The 21,991-nt window shown below is 42.6% G+C and overlaps 1 protein-coding gene across 2 annotated transcripts in view; it reads right to left on the minus strand.

The window, feature by feature from the left end:
• Nucleotides 1-20,527, minus strand: part of NRAP (nebulin related anchoring protein) — a 360,104-nt gene extending 339,577 nt beyond the window's left edge. For both annotated transcript variants that reach the window (XM_086922847.1, XM_086922846.1), the window contains exons 1-3: nt 20,329-20,527; nt 19,731-19,825; nt 5,956-6,043 (exon numbers count right to left, since the gene is read on the minus strand). In XM_086922847.1, the coding sequence (XP_086778973.1) occupies nt 5,956-6,043; nt 19,731-19,825; nt 20,329-20,400 (255 nt within the window). In that variant the 5' untranslated portion in view covers nt 20,401-20,527. The remainder of the gene's footprint in view (nt 1-5,955; nt 6,044-19,730; nt 19,826-20,328) is intronic.
• Between the last annotated feature and the right edge of the window lie 1,464 nt (nt 20,528-21,991).

The raw sequence follows: 21,991 nt of genomic DNA on the forward strand, positions 1-21,991 counted from the left end.
CTACTTTTGGTACATTTAAAAGAAGCGAAAATGCTTGTCTTGAATCATCTATCACCCTTAAAATATACTGTGGTCCTAAATTAGTTTGGTTATCTGCCATTATTATCCTCCACGGCTGAGTTTCATTTTGGTACCTTCCGTTTTTTCCCTTCGAAACCTTTATAGGGGTAATGATTTCTAAAAGCTCTGTGAATACCTGAGACCATCTCAACTCGTGCTTCTTTGTATAGTCTTGGCAGGACAGCTGTGCTTCTGTGGATAGGTTTGCCATGTGCCCGAATGTAGCCAAATAGGACAATAGGTAAATAGGTTACTGAATCGCAAAATGGCTTTTGATACTTGTAATAAGCCTCTTTTGTGTTTGAAAACGAGAACATTTTCTGAGAATCGGCCCGTTTGCAAACACAAAATTGCTTGTTACGTGTGGCCCCAAGTCTTAGCACTTTCACTGCATAGCGGAGTGAGACATGACTGCTCACTGTTACAACTTTTGGAAGGCCAGTTTAAAAAATGTACAACTCTGGTATCCAAATGGAATGAAATAGTTTTATGTTCACAACAATTGTACATTTTGCTGTCCGTGCACACTGTTAAGTAACCACCTACCGTCCAAGGATCGATAGAAAGGGTTGTGAATGATATAAAAAAAATTCATTCAACCACCAATAAGGTAGGCAAGCCTCTGGGGTGGGCAGACAAAACAAGAAGTGAGCAAGTGGTGTTCCTTTTAGCCATCTGACTAGGATACCTGGCATCTTATCCCAGCCTGACCACTCCCCCTAATTATGTTGGGAATAAGCGCTGCTTTCTGAAGCTGTTGGTGTGGAAGAGTAACACAGAAATAAGCTTACAGACTTACATCTGGACACATTTTCGAGGCTTGCCGTCCCAGACGCAGTTCTCTTTAATACACAAGACATGAAACATACAAAAAGTTGCTAGTATACATGTCACTAACATGTAATTTTCGGAACAAGTTAAATCTCTTCTGCATTGGGCCTGTGTTGAATAGCAGGCTTATGAGCATTACCATGCAATTCCTATTGAGATTGCTACTGTGCCTATTAATAAAAATATACTATCGAAATATCAATAGAATGTGTTTTTTAAAGTGCCCATATCTTGGAAAGTTCGACCAAAGGTATTCAAGTCTACCTCTTTTGTTTGAAAAGCTCTTCCTTGTGACCTTTAGTCGGACTTCCATATAAATCTGCTTTTGAAAAACAGCAAAGTCTAGTTAAGTTTTGAAAAGGGGATCCATTTTTGTTATTCTAATATCCTGGCCTCGCCCCCTACCTCTTCACGCCTCAGTCCAACCCTGGCTTCCGCATGCCCATGAGTGTGGCCCTTGGCCACTCACCACGCCCTGCTTTAGGCCCCCGAGATAAGGTTTGTGAATACCCATGCTCTAACTGAACAGCGACTAGAAGCAGCGAGCACCCTGGCTGTACATTATTCAGAGCACACATACACAGATAGACTGCATATGAAACTCATTTTTACCGGAAACACTTATTACCAGTTCTGGCTTGCCAGCTAAAACACTGTGAATGCCGGAACTTGTAATTTCAAATTACCATTCTAAATTATGAGCACAGGAGTCCTGGCATGCGGAATATATAGGCCAAATGGTCAGCAATGTATAGTGCTCTTGAACACACGGCACAAATACGCAGACACAAACTTACAATGACACACCGTGAAAGGAAACTTCCCGCAGCCACGCAGAGACTCGAAGGCATGGAGTGTCGTATCCCGGGGACATAAATAGAGCCAGCACAAATACTGTGCTCATTCCAGACATGCTCAGTCACACGCAGGGACAGTCAGTGGTGTGTCGCAAGACTTCAGAAATAGTGTGGTATTATTTAGGAGCTGTGCGCTGCCATGTGATGTCATCAGAATGATGAAAACACATTTATGAGTAGGCAGCACATGCTCGGCGGGCGGCTTTGTTACACCTCAACTCTCACAACTGAACTTCCCGTCACAGATGACGAATGACTCGCAATGTAATGTGTACATTACTTTATGAATGCCTTTAAGCGCAGTATGAAGGTCGAATTCATCACTGGTGCTAGAAGGACAGCACTGAAGCCATATGGCACTGCCATGCAACCTCAAGATCTGGTGATATAGCTCTGTTGGTTACGGTACATAGGGAAGTCAGTAACTGCACTTAGTTTCACTGATATGGAAGTGTCTCTACTTTTGGAATCAAACGCTGCACTTATATACGTTATTATAATTATAGGTGGCAGTAAACCCCAATTCCTTTGCAAGAGGCGGTTTTCGAATTGTTTCCATGTGATTTTGTTGTAGGACACTACCTAATGCACATCAGCTACAACTAACGCTTCCTCCTCTCTCTCAGTGCCAGGAAATTCGAAATCACTTCATTTACTTTTCCATCTCCACTTCTGTTCCTAGAAGACACTCAGTACTTTAAATGGGCTTGTATTGTCCGGTACTAAGTACCAGCACACTTTCTTTTGAGAGGGAACGTACCAGCACTTCTGAAGAGAAATGTAAATCTTTTCATTGGAGAGTACCAGCACTTCTCAGAAACAAGCAGGTACTCTGCTACAGAGAACTTGCACTTCTATTTTTCCATTTCAAGCACTGAAGACGCTTGCATGCAGTCTCTGCCTTTCCTGTCTCACAAACATGCCATTGCACCAGATACCCCATGCTTCATGTGCAGATAACTAATACCAACTGTGAGGAAAATGGATTGACTTCTACCCTTAGTTTCGGACATTCCCTTACCCTCCTGGAAAAACCCTAAGGTGGCAATGAGGCGTTAGAGCAAAAATGTCATTCATTCTGTTTTCTTTGTTTATGTCAGTTAGTAATACCATGAAGTTGTTGCTTATCATGTCAGTTTTGAAACAAAACGGTAAATATGCAGAGAAAACTTTTGAATGTGGCGCCAGGACTTTCTTGAATTAAAATTGATGCAGTATCTGCCTTCCGGTGCCCAGGAGTGATCTGTCTTGAAAGCACAGTTCTGCAAAGCGTGGGCTTTGGCGCCTCCCACCGGAATATAATTCTCTCACCTAAAGCTATTGGCTATTTGGTGTATCATTCCACCCTCCAGGAAGTGCTTCCATTTCGAAAATATAAGGGACTATTTTACACCCGAAAAATACACTTAGTCATCACTCTGCTTGTTATCTCCTACATGCGTTCAATCCAGAAATAACGTTTTTTTGTTGTTTTTCCCACCATTGTCAAGCCAATACCTCACAATTTAATGTTAAAGACACTTTTTGTGCAACACATGTAAACACAAACTGTTAACGCCTGCTTTTATGTGCCTTGGCATATGAAACCCGGCCTATTGACTTTACCAATGCTTTTTTTTAAAGAATCAATTAGCGAATAAAACTTTACTACCTGGCAGTATTGTTTAGTAGACGCATCTGCGGTTTGCTTTGGTTTAAGCATATCTACTCATATTTTAACGTTGCTGCACTCATTCCTGAAGAGTGATCACGAGACAGAGGTGTAGGCAAAACTCAAACAGAGCAACCTCAGACTTCCAGTATAATACTGACACTAATAACTTATTTTATATGTTGCTTCATGCCACACCTCGGCTGCTTGCAAGCCCTGTTATAACAAGTGTCAATATTACCCTATTTAACGGTACTTCATTTACAGACCTTTGGAAGGATGGAAGGCTGAGATCATCGCCTTGCCAGTATTCAAACTAATAGCATGGAGATCATTGCTTGTTTGGCAGCGAGCACCCAACTCATTGACCCAACTTTAGACCAAGGTTGGAATTTGAAAGCAAAGGAAGAATATAGATACCATTTCCTCATATGGGTGAAGAGTAGTGACATAAAGAGTCAACACAGTTTCCAATGCAACAACCCTTGGTTAATCCTGCAATGGCATGGTCAGACAAAAAATCAGAAACCGTTTACTGCTGGAGCTCTCATAATTTTCGTGGAGAACAATTTATAGAAATGTTAAATATGTTACTAAGTATTGCTGGTTCACACACAAACTGATACATGTTTGTATTGCTATAGACATTGTTTTTAAAGACTACTGTTGAGTCATGCATATTGATTTTGGAAGTGCTACCCCAACCAGCAGAACCACCCAGCTAGTAATATGACCCACAAATACCCCTCCTTGTACATGAGTCAACTCCTCCCTTTGCTTAGGACCCATGGTGTGCAGCAGCATCCTCATCAAAAACATAGTGGTAGCGGAAGTGACATGATATGGGCTTTAAATCCTGATGCCCGCACGGGACATTACACGATCTTTGCCCGACAAGAAAAGGCACTACAGGCTTTTAAGTCCTCTTTTGCTGGAAATTCGAGGCAGAAGCATGTAACTAAACAGAGGCTGATTAAAGGCAAACACAAGCAGCTACTAAAACCAATAAAAGCTAAAGCCAGACTTAATATAAATGACCAAGATTCAAATTGGTTCAATCACATAGCAATTTGTGTACCTATTTACAACTACATGGCCTCAACGAGCAGAAGGATGTTGAAATAGAAACCAAAATAAGAATTATGTATAAATAGCTGGTTTTATTGGAGTTTTAAGAAATTATTTAATTGTAAATAAGTGATAACATGACATACTGCTACAATATACCTCTTGAGATAAGCAGTTTGAACACATTGCATAAATGTAATATTGACTTAAGCAACCTTTTTCATGGCGTATAACACTTTCAATATAGTCATATATTTTGGTAACAAATGTTTTTCATGTGTCAACGAAATGAACAAAACCTATTTTCAATTTATGGGGTGAGACAGGTTGATTTGAGAAGGGAGAAACTCTGTGAGAACAGCAAGTGAAAAAATAGATTAAAAACGCTACCAAAACAGTGGTTATTGATAAAGAAGTTGCCTTTCCTCAGTGGATGTGCTGTTCCAGGCTGTTTATTATATAAGTGGTTCAGTACTTCAATGGTGATATATGAGTCATCCTGGCAAAGTTGGAGGAGACGTGGCCAAGAGGCTAATTTGTTATCTTGGAACCATGAGTCTACAGTTCTAAACTTGACTCCCTGGCTTCCCCAAATTGTATGCTCTTGGTTCAAACTTCGTTTTATTGTTTTGCAAAACAAGACCTTATAAATGGACTAAATGCGATAAAATATTAAATCCTGCACTGGGATACAATGGGAACGAAAGATCACATTGCTATCTCGATAATGTCCAAAGAATGTATTGTAGATGTGAGATTTACACAACATGTTATTCTGTTGCCGACTGGAGACAATTTTGCGATTTGTGGTAGCCTTCTAGAAACACAACTCAATTTTTTCTAGAAACACAATACAAATTATCCTACCTCAACCACAAAACATACCAGAAACAAATATTTGTTTTCTACATTCGCAGCTGCAGCACCGACAAAGCAAGAGAAAAGGCAAACCCGATTCAAATTACAGCTACATCTGCACTCAGCAAAATACACCAGGCTCCTGTGTTTGAGAGGTGGGGGAAACTTATTGCCAAACAATGCCCAGAGACATTCAGTACCACAGCCGCGGTCCCCAGCCACTTGCAAAAGGGCTGATCATAGGACGTTCTACATGTGGCTACCCCCTCCCTGACACACCAAGAAACTGACAAAGATAATAAGCCAATAGTTCAGGATGATTATTATCAGAAATCCATTTCACTGCACCAAGAATACGAACTTGAAAAGTCATGCGATACCTGGCTAAATCAAGACTAAAATGGAAACACAGGACTAAGCAGTAGGTGTAAATCAGGGAGCAAATTAGCACTAATAGTAAAAAAAAAAGTGGTTGTAACATTGGAGAAACAATCTTGCAGATTTTTTTAAAAACAACAACTCAAGCAGGGCTTTCGTAGTTGAGTTCTTAACTAATACTTGACTAATGAGAGGTCACAGGGTATGAGAAGTGGGCAAGGTACAGTAAATATTGCAAATAGCTTGAATTACCTCGCTCGCTGCTTCAGATTGCTTCTTTGCATTCACATTCAGTGGAGTTTCATATACGCTGGTAAAGGTATTGTTTTTGGGATTATGTCTGTATGAAAAAAACAAAGAGCTATGAAAAAAAAATTTAATTTTGAAATGCAGATGATAACAATTACGTTAGTCAGATTAAGATAGGGTCGCATCATCTGTCCCAGGGTTCTCCAAAGTTGGTCCTGGAGGGCTGGATCCTTGCCAGATTTTTGGCATAATTCCCATTTACATAAATGCTGCTATTTTAATAATCTGGCATGGATCTGGCCTTCCAGGATTGACTTTGGAGATCACTGATCTATCCAATTAGGTTAAATGTCCGAGTCCTTCTTGAATTCCAAATGTCTTCTTTGACTCTCTTTCTGTGGGATACCCAAACGAGCAATCTAGCATCCACATGCAGAGACCTAGCTTTGCTGTCTTCTCTACCACGTGCATATCCTATCCAGCAACACCTCACCCAAAGGGGCCATTTCTGGTACCACCCCATGATAAGAGACAAACCTCACACAGCATGACTTGGAAGCCCCACTTATCTGTGAACTCATACAATATGCATGATAATTAAACATCGATAAAGTACAACACAGCTTGAAATTTTCATGTCCATATTTTTAGATCAATTTCAGTGCTGCAATCATTCATTCGTATTGTATGGTTTTCGTTCCTTCTATTTAAAACATCAATTTTGAAGCTTAACGCGAATATCTGAATGATTCTGTTGTAGAATCTGTATCAGTCACATTATTTCTTACCTTGATTTTTGTGTGGTTTGATCATAAAGGAGTATGTTTGAGGAATTATTTAGCAAATCATCACCAGCATTTAGATGATTCTAGGATCTCTGATCATTGAAATATCAGGAGTGTGGATGGCCCGTGGGCTTGCACAAAGATGTCCAAAAAGGCCCACAAAAGCGATCACATGAAGACAGCACCAGGCTCCCACAAGACAAACCAGGATAGCGTTCGAAACAAAGATAACAAAAATACGTTTCAAAAGATTCCCCAAAATTAGACACCCAAGGAAAGACACAGCATGGTTACCAGGGAAAAACAACCCCTTCGAGGGAAAGAGAGAGTTATACTGTGATTATTTCAGCCAAGATGAAAAGTGACACAAATTCACACATTGATTGTTTCTCCTTCCAACAGCCCCAACCATCAACTGGCTCCCTGCTGAACAAACTGTCTATATGGCTGTCAGACTGCTGCCTAAAACTGAATGGAGAGAAAACTGAGCTCCTGATGTTAGATAACATGGCCATTCCCAGACCGTTAAAGACCTGGCCGGCCTGCATGGGAAAGCCACCTGTCCCTAGGCCGGTTGTAAAAAACGTAGGCATTTGGCTAGACAGTACCCTTTCAATGAATCAACAGGCCAACAAACTGTCGGTTATCTGCTTCGGGCTCCTAAGAGTGCCCAGAAAGGTACTAGAGCTTATCCCAGAGCAGCTAAGGGAAACCGTTTTGCAGTCCATCATAGTTTCTCACCTGGGCTATGGCAACTCACTTTTCCTGGGATCACCAAAGTATGTGATCAAGAGACTCCAGACAGTGCAGAACACACCAGCAAAGCTCCTGCTTAAACTGCCTAGACATATCTCGGTAAGGCAACCTCTAAAGGAGCTACATTTACTGCCAATTCAGCAATAATCAAATTTAAATCCCTTTGCATTGCTCATAGGGCAATGAATCATAAAGGCCGGGATAAACTTTGACATTTGATAACCGCTCTCGTTCGCCTCAGATCACTTAGGTCCTCCCATCTACACCTCCTCCGCACCACTAGAATTAAAAAATCCCTATGGGGAGGAAGGTCCTTTGCACACCTGATACCCAAACTGTGGAACGAGCTCCCTCTTGGCCTAAGAGCAACGCAAAATTAACTGTCCTTTAGGAAAAAGCTTAAAACCTGGTTGTTTTCCCTAGACCATTAATATGCCTTGTACCGATCCTCACACTCATCACTAGCGCTGGGAAGCCTTAGGGCAGGCATGCGCTTTATAAATCCTGAAATCAAATCAAATCAATCAAAGAAGCCTAAACTGGCAGGCAGCCCTGGGAGATAGCTACTGTGGGGGTTATGACAGGAAAATAGCCCCCATAGAAACAGCAGGGATAACAAAATTAGAAATGTCAGGGATAACAAAATTTGAGATGGCAGGAATATCAAAAGTTTCAATCGTGGTTGGAAACTGATCCTGAAGCTCTGGCTAGGGTGCCTGCTAACACTGCTGGGTACCTGCAAATGGCTCCCATCTACGGTGTTCCTCTAACTGAACTGAGATGTTGATGCCAGGATAACTCAGGTCGTGCACTGACAGGTACGTCCAGAGCAGTATGAGCAAAGTGAAGTCCTCTGAATCACAGATGTCCACAATGAGGTTCAATACCAACCCACTGCGATGTAACCCAGGAGTTGGTGGGAGTTACTTCCCAGAAGAAGGTAGCTGCCAGTCCTGCCCTGCTAGTGAATTGTCTGTTAGCAAACAACCGTGAAAATTCTGAATCGCTTCTGTTGAAAAATAGTCAGATGCTGCCAAGCTAGGAGGTCCAGAGATTTCTTCTATGGCTACTAGATCCGAGAGAGAGAAAAATAAAAAAGAGATGGGTGGAATGCTTAAACTATTCTTAGTCACAATTAATTACCCTGTGACATCTTCCAAAGTATTGTTTTATTGTTTTATTGCTCACTGTGGCATTGCAGAATGGGACTAACCATATAAAAATCAGCCTTGGTTCAATTCCGTTTTCAGCTGTCTAGCCCAAACTGCTGGGCCACATCCCTGCTGTACAGGATTACAAGAAATCCCAGAGCTGGTTCAACTTTGTTGGGCTTGATCAGCAGGGTGAATGCCGAGTTCTGTGGCCCAACAAGCATGAGATTCACATGTTGGGATAACCTTTACCCTAGAGTACCAGCAACAATTCAAGGCAGTTCTGATCCGGGCACTATGGGGAAGCCATTCTAGAAGAAGAGAAGGCTTGCCTTACCCAGGAAAAGTGAAATGCCCAAGAGACAAGAAGAACCATCCTCTGCTGAGGAGACCCTGAGTTTGAGGGGGTGAACCTGTCAGTCCTGGAAAACCTACTTGAGCTCACAATAGGGGCCACACAGTCAGATTTCAGTGAAGCTCAAAAGAAGTCTCTACTCTTGAAGGCCTTTGGTGTGAAGCTGTGACACAAGCAAAAGGAGAACTCAGTGAGCTGCTTAACAGCTATTGGGAGAACGGAGCCCTTTACAGTGAGTCAAAGGACCTTGAACCTGAAGTCTCAGTGGGGTCAGGAGTTTCATTACGGCGTTTACTTTTCGCATCCCTCTGATGTGACCAAGCCCCAGGACAGGCAGGTGAGACATTTTTACTGGGCATGGAAGAAAATAAATATTGAACAATTCTGACTCTCTTGCATGACATGATAAATGAGGAACAAGATGGTACGGAAGCTTAAGGAGGCCATGTTGTTAGGGAAGAGTAATGCTTCCCTAATTCTACTGCCATTTGTAAGACATTTCTACTGCATCACATTGAGTCCTAGTCCTTTAATTCTCCATTGGACAGAAACATCCAAACCCTCCTCATTCACTGATTGAAACTGTCTCACAAGAGCTTCACTGTATTTAAGCTGCAGACTCAGCAATCAGAATTCCAACTTTGGTATTCAGTTTGCCGTTAAATTAAGGCAGTCAGATCTCCAACCCCATATCCTTCATCTTTGAGCCTTCAAAACAACTTCAACAAGTGAGACAGTGTGGTTGGACCTGTTGGTTTGAATTTAAATAAAACTACAACTCTGAGTTAACCTGAACTAATCTGCCTCATTTTTATTTTTAGGTCTTGCCTACACAGCACGTATGCGCTGCATAGGCAAAATGACCTTTTGCAATCGATACGGCTTTTCAGCCAAAAACGTGCACGCGTTCCATTGCCTTCAATGGCAACGCGTGCACATGTGGCTTTTTACTTGCGGGAGCGAGCGGCGTTATCTGGAAGCAATTATCGCTTATTTGTTCCCAGTCACTGTGGTCCTCTTTGCTATCGGGGTTGAATGCTATTAAACTTTGTTGACCGTGGGAGGATGCCATAACTCGTCTCTATTTTATGACGTATGTAGCCCACATGCTCAGACGGCGTAAAAAAACAGTGTCTTCGTGCAGCCTTTAATATCAAGTTTTGCCACGGAGCAGCGGAACAAACACAACATCAGAACCATCCGTTAGTGTCTTGGGCATTACCGTGAGATGCTGTCCAAACAGATTATGCATCCACACTGGTGCTGATGAGTGTAAATAATGTTGCTGTCAGCAACCCTTTCCCTAAATAACATTTTCCCCGACTTGGTGCACGATTTGACTCTCAAGCCTTTGGATCCTTTACCCCCACATTAAATTGTTTGGAGTACGACATGCGATCCTGTGCATAACTGCGTGACAACCCTGCAAACTAATGACGCAATTGCGCCACCTACAGGACACAGGGAAAGTAGTTGTCAATGCTCCACAGGAATGTGATTTGATTTCGTCCCCACCACGTCGCAGGTTTGTTCGTTCCCTTTCATAGCTCAGCACGATTCCCGAAATCTGAAATTGGACTGTTATGATTCTGATTCTTGCCTCAAGTTTCATGGTAGCCTTACAATATTATGCATTACTGTACACTGTTGTATTTTTTACCCATCTTAGGGCAATGTGAGCAGAGAAACAGGAATTAAACACGTTACCGCTAAGTGGCGTCGCAATCTCGTGTTTACTTTGCACAGCTGTAATATTTAGACTTTTCTTTAAACCAAGGTACAGAGCCCCCACACTGCTGCCAGTCTCTCGTGTGCACTTCATCAATGCTCTTGCCTCCTCCTAACTGGTGCCCTATCATCACTGCCACGCTCGCGAATGCCCTCGGATAAATATTTGACGGGTTTTGCTCGCAGGCTCCCTCACATCACGTCCAAGACTGCGCGTGCTCTTGCATCACTCCCTATCTTGTTCATGCCCTCACACCACGGACAGCTCTCACGCTGTCACACCACTGCCTCTGCCTGTCTAGCACCCTCTGATGCCTGCTGCTCTCACATGTTCTCACCTCACTGTAGGGCTCACAGGTCCTCAATTTAACTGCCTGACTCAAGGCCCGCAGTTCACTGTCCTGGTCACGAGCCATCATATCACTGCCCCACTAGAATGCCCTCACACAAATCACTGACCGACCGTTTCACATCCTCCAAAGCCTCCTGCTCGTGCATTACCTAACGTCACTGCCCAGTTCCATGTCCTCCTGAGTCCTGCCACTTCCCTGCTTGCAGCCTCTAAAGCCTGTTGCTCATTCTGTCTGTTGCGGGTGCCTCGCCTATCGTTTTGTCGGCAATGTCTGATGGCGCCGCGCAGCAGGTGTGAACCACCATGTTCGTGCTGTAGAAAAACTCAAACAAACATACCTATTCATACCGCTGCTCTAATAAGCTGCCTTTGTCACCCCCTGCCTCCCGTATCTTTTGATAAAGGACCTGAACACCCGTGAAGGGCCGCACAAATACAGTTACACAACAATGAGCTAACAGCAGAGCAATAAAGAAATACCTATAGCATCAGCCTCCAAATTTAATTTAGAGCTTACTTTTATGGGGCTAGTGCAGCATACCGTGTAAGGGGACAAAATCTTTTATATAAGCCACCAGAAAGAGTAATCCCTTCTGCCACAGAGTGACATGGTTTGTTGTGGGCAAGTGCCTCCACCAAAATTAGCATCATACTGTTGCAAAAAATACTTTGTAGGAAGCCGATGTCTAATAGCAAGTGTTTCAGCAATTACACGACACAACCAATGTTTATATTGGCTGTTTTTCTCTGTGAACCCAGTCTTTGGCTATCAAAACAAGTGCAACACACATAGGAGAACAAATAGACTTGTACACAGACCTCATACACAGCAAAATGACTTACACCTACGAAATGTGAGACCTATTGGCTATGCCAATGCTTGTTGATTATTTGTGATGATTTTACAACATTCCTGTTAGATTGTATTTATCAATTTTTCCTAGTGTGTGACTCGACTTGTTTACTGGGTTTGGAAATTTACAATGGTTATCATTTAACTGTATTGTTGTTTCAGCTGTTATAGAACACACAACACAATCCCTTTTTAGGTCAAGCCTAGAGCAGCGCGCATGCGCTGCGAGGCTTCTTGTAACTACTCTAAACTGCTCTGTGTGGGTCTGACTCCCCCCCACGCATTGGGTTGGCTTTTGAAACTGTCATTTTGTAATCATAGCCTGCAAATGGCTAAAGGTGGGTGCATGTCTCACCTCTTTTGAAAAGGTTCACTCCCGCTGCATTTTGCTGGCAGGAGCGAGCAGCAACGCCCAGGGTGGCAGCTGCAGTGCCACCTTGTTCCCCTGCACCACCCCCTTGTCCCCCTGTGCCCGCCCCCACCGCTCTTCTTAGGCTGCGTGCGCAAACATTGCTTTTTCCTGCCATTCTTCCTGCACTATCACTTGCCACAACCAGCCTCTGACATACCCTCAGCTGTTATGCGTCCGGTGTAAAGAGACACAAGCCGACAAGCACTACGATTGCAAAAGCCCAGACTGCGTCTGTGTAAGGTGCCATAGTTTGCTCGCCACAGCTTCCTTTGCTGAGCGTGTAAATTACAGGCCTGTGGCCGTCCTCCCTCCAAACAAATGATCGCTGTAGGCCATTGTACGATACTCTCAACCCCCCACCCTCCGGCTCCCCGCCACTCTTGTAACATGGCTTTTGTGCCCCTTCCCCCGCGCTGCACAGTGGTGTCTTGCCTGTGTGACTGTCACTCGCCTGCATTACTGTCTCTCACAATTCAGCGGATCAGTGCAGAGGCATACAATTGATGCACCTCTTCCTAGTCTCGGACTCTCCAGGGTCCGGCATCTCCTCGCATTGTACTGCCCCTTAGAACCCCTGGCCCCTCTTGGTCAATGGATGGAAGGGAGCTGCTCTTCCTACTTCTGGGTAAATTGGTCTTGCGACCGAGGGACATCTTTGTGTGTGTGGTACCTAGCTGGAGGGTGTGAAGTTTCTTTGGGGCAGTGTCGCATGACTGAATGTGTATTGTGGGAGGAGGGAAATCAGAAGATTAGAAAGAGTTTTCTGCTTGGCCCTTGATTTTGCCTGGAGGGTACCCCCTCCCATCAGTGGTGTAAGTGCTCACGGGTGGTTCTCATTCTTTGCTTTTCTGCAGCATTTTGCAGATGTTTGTTTCAGTGTGGTCACCTGCTTCCTTTTGTGAATTTCCATCTTCTTCGAGCCGCACCGGGAGACTTTCCTACTGCACTGATCCGAATAACCCTTTGAGCGCACTGCTGCAGATAACAGCGTGTGTTTTTATATGTTACTGTATTTCTCCAGTCTGCTGTGGCAGTAGAGTTCTGTATACATTATTAGGGCTGTGGGGTCTCAGTGGCCCTATTGTTTCCGCACCCACTCTACAATGCAGTTTCATTGGCGCAAGTGTATCTGTTCTACACCCCCCCTGTGAGAGTCCTACCCCCCACCCGAATAGTGCTTTCTTTAGTTGTGCATGTGTTCCCACTCCCTTTCTTCACAGAAATAATTAGGGGATTAAAAGAAACACAATGTCAGGAAATAAACACACCACATCCTCATTTTTAAGAAAATGTTCAATGAATTTCTAAATTCGAATTTTCCAAGCTCCAAAGTCGTCTTTCTAATTATTTTATGGTGTCCCCAGTCCTGTAATATCTAAGAATACTTTTGACACTGCAAAATAATGTATCACTTAAAATTATTAATACTACAGTGTTGCGTTCTAATCTAGGACCCTGATCGATACTGTGACCTTATGCCCCTATTCGGCTATAAATCCATGTATTCCCTATCTTGGCATAACCGTTCAAGTGCAATATTCAGAAACTCGTCTCTGGCCTCACACGAACAGAGCCACATTTCAGAATCGCTTTCTCTGCCACTTCCTTTGCAACCAATTAGTGCAATGACATAGCAGAAGTTACTATCTGAGATTCCTAGATTAACACTCCGAGTTCTTCAACAAGATAAAAACTCAGCAACCTGGAAATCCCCGCTTGCTGTGTTTTGATTAGTAATAGAACTCTAATGAGCACTGATAGACGATCACTTCCTAGTGACATCTTTATTGACGTCTTATGTCCAAAAACGTACGTCAAACAAGGCACCTTTCAGGTATAAATATTACCAAAGTTGCCTCAAGCAAACGCTGTCTCGCTGCTGCTGTTTTCGCTGAAGCTATCAATGCCATCGCTGATGCTGCTAGCTGACTTGCTGCTGCTGAAGTAGCTGTCATGCTGATGATACCATAGCTGCTATCGCTACTGCTATCGCTGCTAACTAGCGAACGATGGTGTGGTGAACTTAGGAGCTGAACAGCCGTCCCCCTGCAAAGCCCAGCAGATGCAAGCTGCCCGCGGAGGCTGCCCCTCCTCCTCCTCCTCGACGCGCTGAGAAGAGACGCTGTCTTTCTCCTGCAGAGAAATCCAGCTCCGGCGTTCCTAGTCTACCCTTGCGGGTGACTGGGATATCGACCCCCTGAAGGAGATACCAGACCTCCATCATTCTATTCCAGAGGTATGGTGTTGACTAAACCCTTAGAGAGAATTCTTGAAGCAAACCTTGGCAAAACCAACTTAACTTAAAGCTACTTACTTACTCCCCTCCCAAGTATTAGGCTTAGGTCAGGTACACTGGGGTAGGCGTAGTTAGAAGCACCAGTTGAGTATTTTAGCCTAATGTATATATGAATGTATATATGTTTTATTCATTTTAAACCATTGTATGGCTAAGAAACCATATCAATGCTTTTACAGTATTATTTCGCAATACTTATCTTACTGTACGTACTTTTTATAATAACAAGTCTTGCAATTGTGGCAATTCATTTCTCTTGTACGAGAAGAAAGACTGTTCAATAAATGTTACCCTTTATTGAAAACGCCCGTCTCTCTATTCACTACATATTGTGAAAGTAATCTGCACAACCAATGACTGAGTAAAATAACTGTCTATTGTTTCACACGACCCTAGAGATTGACTCTTGATCTGAGGAGCAAAGTTGTCATGTTGCACGGTTGTTGGAAAACTGAATCCCTTCTTGGCTGTGCCAGGGAAGCTGATCACTTCCTATTCAGTCAAGAAAGTTTCCAGTGACCTCTGAGCTAGTTGGTAACAACCCCAATTAAGTTTAGCATAGCCTGGAAGATCCGCACTTCTACGTCGATACTACTGTTTATGTTATTCCAATGCGCAGGGCCTATTGCGAAAATAGGAACTACACTACAGCAGTAAAAAAAGGAAGCATTACTGGCGAGCGAAGCCCAAGCCATGTTTGTTAGCTGGAACTTTTAATTGCAGAGGCGGAACCCCGATTGATGATAGTACATTATTGCAGTGTCAGGCTTTTCACTAACATAAGTTTTTAGACAAACGGAAATAACTCAAAGTGAAGAAATTACATATCAAGTCTGGTGCACTAGCCGTTACTCCACATCCTCTACAAACAATGCTTGCTAAACACATGCACTACTGCAGACAAAAACAAGTACATCCGGAAAGTACAGCATGGCTTAAACATATTAGTAAAGCCATAGCTATGCCAATGGTTGTTTAAGGAGAGCCTTGCTGATTGAGCCAAGGCACTAAGGGTGAGCGAGTAAACCAGTTTAACTCTCTTGGTAATACTGTGTGGGCCTTCCTTGTTTGAGGTCAATCACCCTAAACATTAAGAGTGTAATTTATTTGTCTCATATCTCAACTTTCCAGTTCCTTACACTGATGAAAAATCAGCAATGGATCTGGAATATAATCTTTCTTCCGTGACTGATTCATCAAAGAGCTGGTTTGTCAACATGTATCAGCAAGAAATGGTTCTGTACTTAGTAGCTATTGATACTTTTTATTTGACCAAAGATGTAATACTATATTAGCTTTTGAGCCCAAAAAGTCTGATGTCTTTGTTGTAATCCGAGCTGTACAAATATTGGTATCCCTAAAATGTCCACACCAATCTAGTGTAAGGGTCAGGGGATGTCATAGAGTGGAAAATTACCCACTTTAAAAACAAAAGATGGAAGACCTTGGATTCTATCTCACTCTTTCTCAGCCCACTTCTCTTTACAGAATCCAATAGTACTATTTCCGGGTTTTCTTGTAGAAATGGATTTTTAACACCAACAACATAGACAGATGAAAACATTAAGCAATTTGTTTTTACAAACGTACGGTGGGGAAATCAGAATAACTGAAGCACACAAATTGTGGTGTGCAATATCCTCTGACACAGTTCAAGAAATCCTGCCATGTATAAACTTTTCGATTACAGATTATGGATGGATGATCCTGGGGACATATGCCAGTCCCTCGCCCGCATCAACCCCTATGTTCCCCCAATCTCCTGAATCACATGTCTGTTCAGTATTGTATATGCTGTGAAGCGATCTGATACCCTATGGTCTAGCTAGTGCTATACAAAACTACTAAAATAAAATACATTTTTTTTAAATGAATTAAAATCAAATAAAGCAAATGCCGAAAGCGGGGTTCTAGATTCTTGATCTGCACACCACATAAAAGCTTTTTATTTTCACTGAGATCTGTATAACAGCAGTGTATATAAGAGTAATTGAGAAGACACTGCTAGCTCCACGTTGCTACTTATAATGTTTTGAGTAGAGCGAATCTGAATAGAGGTCTATTAAAAGAAGTTATGCCTGGAGAATTTGCTATGATTAATTGCGGGTATTCATGGTCCATTATCAGTCACTGTTCTTGAAATACTGCAACCTCAAGGCTTCACAAAAGATAGTTTTTATAAATGACCCATCATCTTCAGCACAACTTCCTGTGATATCATTGGAGTCAAAGAGTATGTGATGCCACATTAGCTATCCCTGTTATTTTAATTAAATTTGTCAACCAAGAATTCACCCTCTCATGCCCTATCCTATGTGAGGCGTTGATGTATATCATGGCCTGATGATCTGGGAACACCACCTAAAGTATTGATGGAAATAAGAAACCTCGGACGGACCTTGGACTTCAAGCTATCAATGAATGTCTAAGTGAACAACTAGCAATATCAAGCTTTGTTATTATAAAAATTCTGAGACAAATCTTCCCCCATTTGGGATTTCAACACAAGGTCCATCTATATACCTTTCATGTACTGATGGATCTATATCTTTATTACTTTTCTTTTAATTTAGCATATCCAGTGCACTACCCTATTTCTCATCCTATACCACTCTCAATATATCCTCTACCTCAACACTCTGACTCATCTCAAACCTCATTCTACGACTCTTTCCAATGCACTACCCTATTTCTCACCCTTTACCTCAATTCTCACATTCATCCTAAACCCCATACCACTACTATGATCCCAAAAATAACCCTTTGTAGACTCTTCCCTGCTCTACCCCTGTTCACTTAATCTCATAACTCTTTCACTATTCCAATCTCCCAAAACAAGCCTTTCTAAATGCTTCCATCTGATTCTTCCCCCTCCACCTCCCTTTTACTCATCCCAATCCTCATCCTTTGAGCTTCAAAACAAAACAAAAAAAGTTCTATATCCTTTCCACTTCTATCCATTCACTATCCTTTTCAATTCAAATAACAGACTAATATGTCCACCACTCAAATTAATTTCATATTTCACTCCACTCATTCACCACTAATCCTTTATGGGTTCCAGAGTAGCATGCTACTCACTAAAAAAGCTCTTTAAAACCCCATCAGGGGTAGCAAGCACTATTTAAATGCCAACCTTTTCCCCTCTTCTATCCCTCCACTATTCTTCTCAATCCAAATAACTGACTACATATCCACAACTCAAATTACTTTCATATTTCACTATACTAATTCACCACTAATCCTATGGGTTCTGGAGTAGCGTGCTACTCGCCGAAAAAGCAATTCAAACCCCTATCAGGGGTAGCAAGCCATATATAAATGCAAAGCTTTTCACTTTTCTATCCTGCCACTATACTTCTCGATCCACATAATTGACTAACTTATCCATCACTCAAATTACTTTCATATTTCACTTTACTAGTTCACCACTAATCCTTTATGGGCTCTGGAGTAGTATGCTACTCACCGATAAATCAGTTCAGCACCTTATCAGGGGTAGTAAGTGCTATATAAATGCAATTACAATTCAATACCTCACAATTCTCCTCCTACTGCTATGAGCTTCAAAACAAAATAAAAAAAAGTTCTATATCCTTTCCACTTCTATCCATCCACTATCCTTTTCAATTCAAATAACAGACTAACATGTCCTCCACTCAAATTAATTTCATATTTCACTTTACTAATTCACCACTAATCCTTTATGGGCTCCAGAGTAGCATGCTACTCACCGATAAATCAATTCAGCACCTCATCAGGGGTAGTAAGTGCTATATAAATGCAATTACAATAAAAAACAATATCTCACAATCCTCCTCCTATTGCTATGAGCTTCAAAACAAAATAAAAAAAGTTCTATATCCTTTCCACTTCTATCCCTCCACTATCCTTTTCAATTCAAATAACTGACTAACATGTCCACCACTCAAATTAATTTCATATTTCACTATACTCATTCACCACTAATCCTTTATGGGTTCAGGAGTAGCATGCTACTCACAGAAACAGCTCTTCAAACCCCCATCAGGGGTAGCAAGCGCTATATAAATGCAAACCTTTTCACTCTTCTATCCCGCCACTATACTTCTCAATCCACATAATTGACTAACATTTCCACCACTAAAATGACTTTCATATTTCATTTGACTAATTCACCATTAATCTTTTATGGGCTCCGGAGTAGCATGCTACTCACCGATAAATCAATTCAGCACCTTATCAGGGGTAGTAAGTGTTATATAAATGCAATTAAAATACAATACAATTTCTCACAATGTGTTGGACATGGATTTAACCCGTGTCAGACTAGAAACCACAATCAGCCCTAGCACAAAGTGCTCAATACATTCCCACACTGCTGGAGTCTGCAACTAAAATGGGGCGATGGCAGCCTTGCTGTATCCTGGCAGCCCCTTCTTCTCTGAAAGCAGTCAGTTAGCCAGCAGCCTACTGGGAAAATGCCAGTGGCAGAACAGGCAGTACAGTCCTGGATTTAACACTCTCCTCAGTCAGCAAAAACGAGTGCCATAGCATCACAGGGGGAACATCCTTTTCGATGCAGATTTTACTCCGCAGTACTTTTACAACGCGTCCGTTACAACGCAAGTCGTAACCACGAATTGCGCTGGAGGGCGCTAGAGGATAAAGAATAGTATATTTACTATTCCAACACCTTCCCTAGTATCCACGGGGACTGGTGTTAGAATAGTAAATTATACTATTCACTATCAGCGCCCCCCCAACGCAAGTCGTTGTAACGACTTGCGTTGTTAAAGACGCGTTGTAAAAGCAAGCGTTGTGACTGTACGCGTCGTACCGTCATCCATCCGCATCACAGTAATCTTGAATTTGTAATGAAGTGCCCACACCTGTGTTACAGAGCCCATCACACATACCACTTCCTGAACATGCCATGCTCCCCTGAACCCCACAGCTCACACACAGAGAGGCGCGGGCCATTTTCTCTGCCGCATTTTGCTATTGTAAGATTTACCATTTTCACTCTGAAGTGCCATGCCATTTTACATTGAAAAGTAAGGGAAACCAGAAACAAAAATAACGCAAACCAAAGTACAGAGCACACTCACGCTTGGCAGTAGGGCTTTTTCTGGTAGCTAACAAAGTTATTTACAGTCAGGATCATCTTGCAGACCTCGCAATGGAAGCACGCTTTGTGCCATGTCTAGAAAAAGAACCAGAAAACAGGTTACTTATCTTTCGGGTCCTGATCCTGATCCAGAACAAATAAAAACACACCATATCCAACAGATGAATGAATTCTTAGGACAGTAGGAAAAGGAAACTTAGATTAAGAATGCACTTTCGTGTCACACTAGTGGGAAAAGAGATAACAATGACATAACCTGGCTGCATTTTCTATTGCAACATCACCTATTCACCGTGGATAAATGTTTATTCTGGACCCAGCATTGACCCTGCCCATTCCCTGTTCTTGAATAGCAGTACTATTTCCTTCCACCCCCTCGCTCACAACTGATTATATACATCGAGTTTACTTTACAATCCTTCTTGACACTTCATATTGTATTTCCTCTTCTGGTTTCTGCTCAGAGAAAAGTAATACATAAGGATATGCTTATCCTGTCAATTCCTTTCTTCATTAATGCTATTGCTAATGCCCTTGGTATTTCACTTTGAGAATTGGTAGGTGAACCTCACACTGACCTGATCAATGCAGTTGATCTTCTCTGCAGGATAGACGTCGAAGCCGCACCGCGTGCACGGTTTCACGTTCATGTTCAGACGTAGGGCGTAGGCCCAAACCGACAGCAACACTCCAGAAGTTTGGAAAGTTTCGGAAAGTGGACGGAGCTGCAGCTCCCAGCTCTAGCACTTGAATTCAGTGTCGTTGACTGCTGTCGTCGTCTAATGTCCTTGTCACCACTGGTCCCTCACCCCTGTCCCGCCCGGAGACGCCTTCTGATTGGCGGGCCGCAGAGACCTGGCTTAGGACGCTGCCAGTCAGCGAGAGGTGCTATTTTGGCCGACGTGAGCGCGCGCTGGGTGAAAGGGAGAAGGAGCTCGTCGGTGGTGGCTGTCTCGAAATAGAAGGGTGAACTCACGCTCAGATTCACGTTCACGAGAAAGGCCGCATATGCTCACTGTGTATTTATGTATTGGCGCATAAAACGCCGCTTGTCACCATCCCCAGGATGGAACCCCTGTCAGGGCCGAAGTCTCGCGCAGCAGGTTGTCATGCGCGTCAGAGCAGCGTTGTAAAGAGCTGTGACTGGCTTAAAATTCCCTTCTGGAGGAGGCGTCAAGTGCTATCTCTGCTGTCTGACTTGAAAATGTATGTGGTTGTATGTAAGGGCCTAATACTATGGTTCCACAACCATGGCGCCATGCATACTATATGTTCATTCACCCTCAAATAGTTTGTGAGATCCCCCACTTTTGCCTCACCTTAACCTCTACAGAGTTTTGTTTATTCCACATAGAGATCACAGCCACGCACAACTAACGTGTATTTGAGACGATTCCTTTCGGGAAAATATATGCAGGATTTTTTATCTCAAGGTTAAATTTTTCAGAACTTTTCGATGCACAATGGCAGTGAAGCACATACGAACATTCGGGCTCAAAATACCAGTTTGGCCATTACTGAATGCAAAAATGCTGCATCTGGTAATACCCATACCACAGGGTAATTCCTTACTTCCTAAATGTGGTTATGCTTTGGAATTGCATCTCACGATGTTGCTATTTCTTGGTGTAGAATTCGCACCTGGGTGTTTCGTATGCAACTCCAGCAGAAGCATAACAAACTGAACCTGGTCAGATTATGCAAGAGCCAGAAACAGGCAGCCATTCTATAGACTCTGGACTCCAGGAGCTACAGCAGACAACATTCTATAGACTCTGGACTCCAGGAGCTACAGCAGACAACATCCACTGTCATCCTCCTTCTACAGCTGCAATTTCATTCACAGTCGAGTGAGTCAACTGCATTCCCCAAGAGGGAACTGATAGTGCTGGCAGAAGATGTGGAGAAGGGGAAGCCTTTTCTCATATCCAAGACCTGCCCCAAGCTGTGTGCCAAGTTGTAGCACGAATCTACCAACTATGTGAACGTAGTATTCACCTCCTTCCACGATGTTGAGGACATAAAGTAAAGGAACGGTCCAGTGATTTAAAACGGAGCATAACCTATTGAATGAATTTCAAGGTGGCAAATTCTCCTCTAAGAAAATCAGCACTATTCAATGTCTAAAATTCCTTTTGATCCACTCCAATGCAACACAACTTAGAAAGGGAGGTTGCTCTTGTTAATAATATACATCTGATAACATATTATTATGAAATAAAGTTAAACATATCACCGCTT

This window comes from Lissotriton vulgaris, chromosome 5 (genome assembly GCF_964263255.1).
Source record: "Lissotriton vulgaris chromosome 5, aLisVul1.2, whole genome shotgun sequence".
Lineage (NCBI taxonomy): Eukaryota > Metazoa > Chordata > Amphibia > Caudata > Salamandridae > Lissotriton > Lissotriton vulgaris.